Here is a 9,613-nt window from a genome sequence, read left to right on the forward strand (position 1 = left end):
AGCCTCCCGAGTATCTGGGACTACAGGCTCCTGCCACAATGCCCACCTGTTTTTGGAGATGGGGTCAGGCTGGTCTCAAACCTGTGAGCTCAGGCAATTCACCTGCCTCAGCTTCTCAGAGTGCTAGGATTATAGGCAGGAGCCACTATGCCTGGCCCTCTATATGGTTTTAATCTTTGTTTTCACTCTTGGGTTTTTTTATTTTTTTAACAGATCTTATTTATTAGAGCAGTTTCACAGTGGTATTGAACAGAAGGTATGGAAATTTTCCCATACATCCTCCCCAATATATACATACCCCCACCACCACTTTATCAACAGTGCCCAACAAGTAGTACATTTGTTGTAATTAATGAGCTTTCCATTGACACATCATTATCACCTACTGTCCATGTTTACATGAGGGTTCATTCTTTCTTGTGAATTCATTGAATTTTTTGGGGGGGTGGGCAAATGTTTAATGACATGTCTCCACCATTATATTATCATATAGTTCAGTGCCCTAAAAATCCTCTATGCTTCACTTCTCCCTCCCCATAACCACTGATATTTTTGCTTTCTCCATAGTGTGCCTATTTTTCTAATTACTCATTTCTTCCCCTTTTAACCTTGTCTTACATTCGCTTTCATATAACACTAAGTGATTTAAACCAGAAAGTCACCGTTAATTACTTAAAAGTCACTGTTAATTAGTTAATTATTACATGTTCTTCCCCAGTCCTTTAATACCTTGGCTAATGAATTATAAAATGTATTCCATGGGATATATGATGATCCTTCAGTGGCTCAGGAAAAAATTAAAAACATTCCTCAACCCTGCCTCAGTTAATTCCAAAGCTCAGGGTTTGGCTTTCTTCTCTTTCTGTGTTCTTTCTAACTAGATTCAACTGGACTTAATTCATTCCCAGAACTTTCCAAACCTAGGAACAGTGGTGGGCACCTATGGTCCAAGCTGTTCAGGAGGCTGAGGCTGGAGGATACTTGAGGCTAGAAGTTTGAGACCAGCCTGGGCAACATAGTGAGACCCCATCTCTAAAGAAAAAATTTTTTTAATTAGCCAGGTATGGTGGCATTTGCTTGTAGTTCTAGCTACTTGAGAGGGTGAGGCAGGGGGATAGCAGGAGCCCAAGAATTCAAAGTTGCAGTGAGCTACTATGGTACCAGTGCATTCCAGCTTGGACAGAGTGAGACCCTGTCTTAAAGAAAAAAAAAATTTTAATTTTAATTCATTGACATTTAAGCCTTATATATTTTCAGAGCCTTTTCAACTTCTTGTTCTGTCTACATTCCATTCTCCACTTTAATCTGTTAGAATAACTGAATGCGGCTCGGCGCCTATGGCTCAACCGGCTAAGGCACCAGCCACGTACACCTAAGGTGGCGGGTTCGAGTCCCCAGCCCGGACCCGCCAAACAACAATGACGGCTGCAACCAAAAAAAAAAATAGCCGGGCGTTGTGGCTGGCGGGCGCCTGTGGTCCCAGCTACTTGGGAGGTGGAGGCAGGAGACTTGCTTGAGCCCAGGAGTTGGAGGTTGCTGTGAGCTGTGATGCCACGGCACCCTACCCAGGGGGACAGCTTGAGGCTCTGTCTCAAAAAAAAAAAAAAAAAAAAAAAAAAGAATAACTGAATGCCATTCTTCCTTATAACAGTTCTTCCTCAATCTTCAGTAATTTATTTTTGCTTGTAGGATAAAATTCATTTGTTTTGTTGGTATTCAGTTTCAGACCCACAAATTAGAGCTTTTTACTTTTACATTCTTATTTCACACTATTGTACTAATGTAAACCTTATACCAGTCAGGCTGGTCTGGTCACTATTCTGAATATTTTATCTCCATTCTTTTGTTATTGCCCCACCTGGAATGCCTTTGCTACCCTTTCTTTCCTTGTTTATGCAAATTCTGCCTCATCATCAAGATGTCTTCCCTTCGGCTAGGTGAGGTGGCTTAGGCCTGTAATCCTAGCACTCTGGGAGGCCGAGGCAGGTGGACTGCCTGAGCTCATATGTTTGAGACTAGCCTGACCCAGAGCAAGACCCCATCTCTAAAAATAGCTGGGCATTATGGCGCGTGCCTATAGTCCCAGCTACTTGGGAGGCTGAAGCAAGAATTTGAGGTTGCTGTAAGCTATGACACTATGGCACTCTACTAAGGGTGACAAAAAGAGGCTCTGTCCCCCTACCCCCCCCAAAAAGATGTCTTCCCTAAGTAATCTCTGAACTTTTTTTTTGAGACAGAGTGTCACTATGTCACCCTCAAAAGAGTGCTGTGTTGTCATAGCTCACAGCAACCTCCAATTCTTGAGCTTAAGAGAATCTCTTGCCTCAGCCTCCTAAGTAGCTGGGACTACAGGTGTCCACCACCTGGGTGCCTGGGTATTTTTTGTTGCATTGCTGTTTAGCTGGCCCCGGCCAGGTTTGATCCTACTGGCCTTGGTGTATGTGGCTGATGCCATAGCCACTGTACTACAGACACCGAGACTAATCTCTGAACTTTTAACATGTACATTACTTGGTACCTTATCACTTAGGTACCAAGTCAATTATCACTTAGTTGATGTATGAAATTTTCTTTATGGTTTTTTGGGGACATTGTTTAGCTTTTTATTTGTACATGTCTTTCATCTCCCTAATTAAATATCAGTAATTATTAAGTTAGACCAGCAGTCAAAAGTAAGCTTTTACTTTGGGATCTGTCACCTATTTTTTATAAAGTAAGAGGTTAAACTGAACTTTTTAAACTGTTTTGTGTTCTAGAAATAGAAAAAAAAAAGGGAAACTCTCCCAGATAAATTTTAAAGATAGATAACAAATCAAAACTTAAAAATATAAAGGCCAGGCACAGTAGCTCATGCCTGTAATCCATGCACTCTGGGAGGCTGAAGTGGGTAGATTGCCTGAGCTCACAGGTTCAAGACCCACCTGAGCGAGAGCGAGACCCTCGTCTCTAAAAATAGCTGGGCGTTGTGGGTGCCTATAGACCAGCTACTTGGAAGGCTGAGGCAAGAGAATTGCTTAAGCCCAGGAGTTTGAGGTTGCTGTGAGCTGTGAGGAGAAGCACTGGACAGAAGGCAATAAAGTAACACTGTCTCCCAAAAAAGAGGGCAACAAAGTAACGCTCTTGTCTCCAAAAAAAAGTAAAATTTAAAATTTGTTACGTTGTGAAAAGTGTGGTGTGGTGAAATATAAAACAAGCAAGGAGGGAGAATGTTATAATTTTAAATAGTTGGCCAGAGAAGCCTCATGGAAAAAGTGACAGTTAAGTAAAGCCCTAAAGGAGGTGTAGAAGCAGATAGCCAGGAGAAGAGTACTGCTTGAAGAGAGAACCTGGACAAAGGCTCTAAAGCAGAATGTGCGTGTGCTTTTATAAATGGCAGAATCTAGTTTGTATATACAGAATGATTAAGAGGAAGAGTAGTTGGAGAAGAAACCAGAGAGATAATTGGGGAGAGGGGGTTGTTGTAGGGCCAGATAATTATTGGAAAGACTTAATGTTTTTTATTATACATACATTTTTGTATGTCCTATGAAATACCTGGGAATAGACTGAATATAGAGATATAATTCATTTATTACAATATATAACCACAGGGCATTCAGGAATGAGGTAATTTAACTAAACTCTAAGAATTTTATATTATACTTTACTTTGAAGAGGTGTAATGACTAAGAATACACCAAAGATGAGAGCTGACTGCCGGTATTGGTTCTTTTTCTGTAGAGCTTGTAATTATAACTTAATTTTTTTAAATCATAGGTAAATTAACATGATGGATTTTTCCAAGCTACCCAAAATACTTGATGAAGATAAAGAAAGCACATTTGGTTATGTGCATGGAGTCTCAGGACCTGGTAAGTCATGCATGATAATCTCACCTATAAGGATGCCTAAGCTGGGCATGGTGACACATGTCCTGCTACCTTGGGGAGCTGAGGCAAGAAGATGACTTGAGCACAGGAGTTCAAGGCTGTGTCAAGGAGTGATCACACTGTGAATAGGCATGGCACTCCAGCCTGGACAACGTAGGGAGAACTTGCCTCTAAAAAAAAAAAAGAGTAAAGATTCCTAACTTTGATTAATGTTGTTTCAAAATAGAAATACACAGGTTGTTTACCTGCATAAATTCTGTTTGTCTTTCAAAGATCTTACGAGGGCTCATCTATCATTGATCAAATGAATTTGATAGTTATTGAGATGCTGCTTTGTAATGTCCTATTTGTAGTTATGTGAATGTATAACCAGTTTTCAGAGTTTCATATATATATTTTTTAATTTTTTTTTTTGAGAGTCTCACTTTCTCACCTATAGAGTGCTGTGGTGTCACAACTCACAGCAGCCCCAAACCCTTGGCCTTAAGCAATTCTCTTGCCTCAGCCTCCCAAATAGCTGGGAGTACAGGCATCCACCACAGTGCCTGGCTATTTTTTATTGCAATTGTCCTTGTTGTTTAGCTGGCCTGGCCAGGTTTGAACCCACCAGCCTTGATGTATGTGGCTGGCGCCATCACCAGTGTGCTATGGGTGCCAAACCATATTTCTTAATTTTTAAATTAAATTTGAGGTAAAAAATAATCTGTAAAGTTTATAGCTCAGTATGTAATACTTTGCGTATGACAGGAATTCAGTAAATACCTGTTAATTTGCTTTGCACTTTAATAATTGACTTCAGTGCATTTCTCAGTGATACTCTTTGCATTTAGAAATCTTTCTTAGTGGTTATTTCAATGGAAAAGTCTTCTGTGGGAAAGAAGTCTGATGACCTGAGACTGATAATGGAAAGCAGTTTTAAACTTTATGTCCACTCTGCCAGAACTGAGAGTACTGCTTTTTAAATAATAAATCTCATTCCAGTATTCATTTTATTATTGAACATTCCCATTACAAAATGTGACTCATCGTTTATATAAGTAAAACCTGCATTGAATTATTATCCTTAGTGCCATAGAAATTCATTTTTCTTTTACGTCTTTTTATAAGCCTCATGCTAATAGTCTTTTTGTTGTTGTTCTAATCACAGTGGAAGTAATAACACTATTTTGGTGTTTATATAAGTGAAGACTGTCCATCAGTGTTCTCTTTTTTTGTCTCCAAGCACTTGGTGTTTGATCTTAAACTCGTTGGCAAGTAATTTAAAAAAAAAGTTATCCATTTTACTGTTTTCAATCTCTTTTGCCATGTAGAGAAATAAATTATCCCCACTGATTATAAGGGTTGTTAAGACAGTCAGGCTAGACCCAACAACTTTTAGAGAAAAGACAAAAGAACAAAGAGTTTAAGTAAAAATACTCTGAAAATATGTAGTGAAGTGCTCCTACAACCAAGTTTTAATTCTTAAGTACTTAATAAGATAATGAGAAAGGACATCCTTTTGGCTAATGAAATATGATTTTATTTTTTATTTATTTAATTTTTTTTGAGACAGAGCCTCAAGCTGTCCCCCGAGTAGAGTGCCATGGCATCACAACTCACAGCAACCTCGAACTCCTGGGCTCAAGCGAGTCTCCTGCCTCATCCTCCTAAGTAGCTGGGACACAGGCCCCTGCCACAACACCTGGCTATTTTTTGGTTGCAGCCGTCATTGTTTTTTTGGCGGGACCGGGCTGGATGCGAACCTGCCACCTTAGGTGTATGTGGCTGGCACCTTAGCCACTTGAGCCACAGGCACCAAGCCATGAAATATGATTCCAAAATTTCAGTGCATCTTAATTATTCTTAAATAGTAGGTATTAAGGTAAATATTTAAGGAATGAATAAATCTTTATTGTTCTGGCTTGGCTCCTGTAGCTCAGCAGCTAGGGTGCCAGCCACATACACTGGGGCTGTTGGGTTCAAATCCAGCCCATGCCTGCCAAACAACAATGACAATTGCAACCAAAAAATAGCCAGGCATTATGTCCGGCACCTGTAGTCCCAGCTACTTGGGAGGCTGAGGCAAGAGAATCACTTAAGCCCAAGAGTTTGAGGTTGCTGTGAGTTGTGACAACACAGCACTCTACCAAGGGTGACATAGTGAAACTCTGTTTTAAAAAATAAAAAAAGAAGGAAAGAAAAGAAAAGAAAACATGAGAGGCACATCATTGGGTTTATTGGATATTTTAATAATCTGTAACTATTCACAGAGCACTTGAGTGTTAAGTCGTTAAAACAGTCTTTTGTTCTCTTCAGTGGTTACAGCCTGTGACATGGCAGGTGCAGCCATGTATGAGCTGGTGAGAGTGGGCCATAGTGAGTTGGTTGGAGAGATTATTCGATTGGAAGGTGATATGGCCACTATTCAGGTGTATGAAGAAACATGTATCCTTTTTGGTTTAGTTTCCTATGTCAGAATTAAAGGGTTTAAGCCAAAGGTAGAAGCAGCAACAATACTATTGTAAGCATAAAATTCTTGGGAAGACCCCGGATTTATACAGTATTTTAATAAAGAAACAGAGAAAGGTACTAGGATTTAATGCTCTTATTTTAAGAGGTTAATATTTTTAGAACTTTTGCTCTTACTGTTTTAGTAGTTTGCAAACTTCAAGGGGAACCAACTGGAATTTTTCTTCAAAGGGCCACATAGAAGAAAACATAAGCAGAATAACAACATTGATTTGCTATGTGGTTAAAATTCTCTAATGATTTTTGTTTAAAATAGTAAATCCATAAATAATTCAGTCACCACTCTGTCTTTATTCTGAATGACATGTTATATTACAGCTTTAACACTAGGATATCTTTCTTATTTGTTTGGTTATCATAATTTTGGCTTTTAAATGTAGTATTTATTTTCAATTTTCTATGAAAAGTAAAGAAACAAAGGATTAAGCCTTGTGAAGAAGTATTAATTCTTTGGGGGGCTTATGTGTATCTTACTTAGATTGATACACAGATTGGCATTGATTCTTCAGGTATTTAATCAAGATTTATTTAGACAACTTTTTTGCCATTCTAAAACACATGCTTTTGTAGGTCACTATTCTCTCTGTAGGAGTACTGGTTGCTAATTTAAAACAAAATCGTCTGAAAAAAATGAAATAAAATTGTCTTTGTAGCTATGAAATGATGACTAATGACAGTTTTTTCAATTGTTATCTTTATCTTTTATTTAATCTTTTACTTGGTTTGAAGACCATGTAAAATGTATACCATGACAGTCCTCTGTATTTCTGTCATTTGTATCCAGTCAGTTACCAAAACACATGTGGGCATGTGCACAACCACTTTTATTAGTTCCTTTTACTGTGTATCCTTCCAGTTTCTTAATTTACATATATGAACAAATACAAACATATTTTTTCCTTCCCTTTTTTCCACAAGATGCATTGTCTTGCACCTTAGTTTTTAGACTTAAAAATATGTGTTAAAAAAAGTTATAGAAGATGCATACTGTGCTTATATAATAAATATAGTAAAATATTAATAATATAGTCTAGGTAGTAGAGATGAGGAATTCACTGTAAAATTGCCTCAACTTTATTATAGTTTTGAAAATTTTTGTAATCAAATGTTGAACTTTAAAATGTACTTTATATTCATGTATAACCTTGACTCAATCAGTACAGAAACAAAGTATATAAACAAAGCATGTACATCCCCTAACATTCTGAAATTTAAAAAAAGAAAATGCATATTTTACAGATCTTTCTCAAACAATTCATAGATGCTCTTATTGTTTTTTTTATAGCTATATAAAATTCCATTGTGTAGATTTACCATTATTTATTTATCACTCTCATAAGGATAGAAATTTTGATTGTCTCCAGTCTTTTGCTTTTATAAATAGTGCTACGGTATAACTATAGTATGAATTCATAAAAGTAGGATTCTTAGGTCAAGACTTATCCATTGTTAAATTTTGATAGTTATTGCTAAATGGCTCACATTATAAGTTTTACTGATTTTACTCATATGAAAAAATATATGAGAACAAAATGGATTCAATATGATTATTTGCAGGTTTTATTCCTACAAATTATTTCCTTTTGAGAACAAATTAATTCTTAACATTTCAAGTTTTTGTTTAAGTTGTAAAGCCCTTTTTAGGGAACTGATTTTCCTCAGTAGTAGATTTGTAACAATGTTAATGCGAGAGTTTTGCTTTTATTTTTAACCTGTGGTTCCCAAACTGTGTGCAAAGGCACACTGAACAGCGTAAGCAAACTCATGGTGCCCAGGATATTTTATATTTTTGAGGTAACATGAAAATATTAGACATTTTATCAGGCACTATGTGAACTAGTAGTCCTGCTTATAAGGTTAGAAAATTGCACAGTGCCTGATAGGCACGTGCATCCCATTCGTAAGAATTGTGGTTATTTAGGACTGAAATTAATATTCTTTTTTCTTTTAATTTCTATGTATCATTTTTTCAAATTACTACTCAGTTGTTAGGACTTATTTGTATTAAGTCCAACAGCTTAACTGTAGTTGCAGTACAGGAATGTTACTGATTTCTACACATTGATTTTGTAACCTGAGACTTTGCTGAATTTATTACCTACAGGACTCTATTGGTGGTTCTTTGGGGTTTTCTGGATATAAGATCATATCATTAGCAAACAGCGATAGTTGGACTCCTTCTTTCCCCATTTTGACATAACTACGTGTATGTAAGAAATGTAATTGTTAGATATATGTTTTGTTCTGAGACACTAAAAAAATTACTAAAACACCAAGGATGCTGTGAACTGGTAAAGTTTGGAAACCTCTGTTTTTGAATGTCACTTCTGTTAAACTGTGGTGTTTCCTGTTAATAGTATCTTTAAACTTTCACAGTGAGTTTTCCTCAGCTACTGTTTTTAGCTGGTGTGTCTGTTGGAGATCCTGTACTTCGCACTGGTAAACCCCTCTCAGTAGAGCTTGGTCCTGGCATTATGGGAGCCATTTTTGATGGTATTCAAAGACCTTTGTCAGATATCAGCAGTCAGACCCAAAGCATCTACATCCCCAGAGGAGTAAATGTGTCTGCTCTTAGCAGAGATATCAAATGGGATTTTACACCTTCCAAAAACCTGCGGGTATGTCTGTGTGACCAAGAATTTCTGAAAATGGTGAACAAATGTAAAATGAATGTTTAGTGAACTATTTTGTGCTCTTAGTCCATACACAAATATACTGGAGAAGCATAGTTTAAATTTGTCCTTAAATCTACTAGTAGGATTTTATAACCAGTATGTTCCATTGATAAATGAGGAAGATAATTTAAATTATAGCAGTAGAGGTGAGTCTACTTGACGTTTATTTGGACATTAAACAGCAAATACTTTTGTTCTCTAGGTTGGTAGTCATATCACTGGTGGAGATATTTATGGAATTGTCAATGAGAACTCACTTATCAGACACAAAATTATGTTACCCCCAAGAAATAGAGGAACTGTAACTTACATTGCTCCACCTGGGAATTATGATACCTCTGTAAGTATCATTTCAATTTTATCCTGCAGAGTAGTCTTATTTATATATAATAGTTGCCCAGTGTTACTACATTAAATACTTAAAAGAATGGATATTTAATGTATAGGTTTTGAGTAACTCCTAGCATTATTTATTTGTTTGTTTTTAATTTGAACTTGGGAATACAAAAAATAGAACATACCATTTCTTTGTAAAGAAATGTAACGTTTTTCTATCTTCTT

The 9,613-nt window shown here is 36.9% G+C and overlaps 1 protein-coding gene across 2 annotated transcripts in view; it reads left to right on the forward strand.

Moving 5' to 3' along the window:
• ATP6V1A (ATPase H+ transporting V1 subunit A) overlaps nucleotides 1-9,613 on the forward strand; it is a 62,814-nt gene that overhangs the window by 24,811 nt on the left and 28,390 nt on the right. The window contains exons 2-5 of one of the 2 annotated variants that reach the window (XM_003797705.3): nucleotides 3,757-3,851; nucleotides 6,165-6,293; nucleotides 8,781-8,995; nucleotides 9,255-9,392. In XM_003797705.3, coding sequence (XP_003797753.1) covers nucleotides 3,767-3,851; nucleotides 6,165-6,293; nucleotides 8,781-8,995; nucleotides 9,255-9,392 — 567 coding nt within the window. In that variant the 5' untranslated portion in view covers nucleotides 3,757-3,766. Of the gene's footprint in view, nucleotides 1-3,756; nucleotides 3,852-6,164; nucleotides 6,294-8,780; nucleotides 8,996-9,254; nucleotides 9,393-9,613 lie in introns of those variants that run through there. The other variant, XM_023517818.1, reaches the window with a different exon arrangement.

Source organism: Otolemur garnettii, unplaced genomic scaffold (assembly GCF_000181295.1).
Source record: "Otolemur garnettii isolate 467f Iridium unplaced genomic scaffold, OtoGar3 scaffold00122, whole genome shotgun sequence".
Lineage (NCBI taxonomy): Eukaryota > Metazoa > Chordata > Mammalia > Primates > Galagidae > Otolemur > Otolemur garnettii.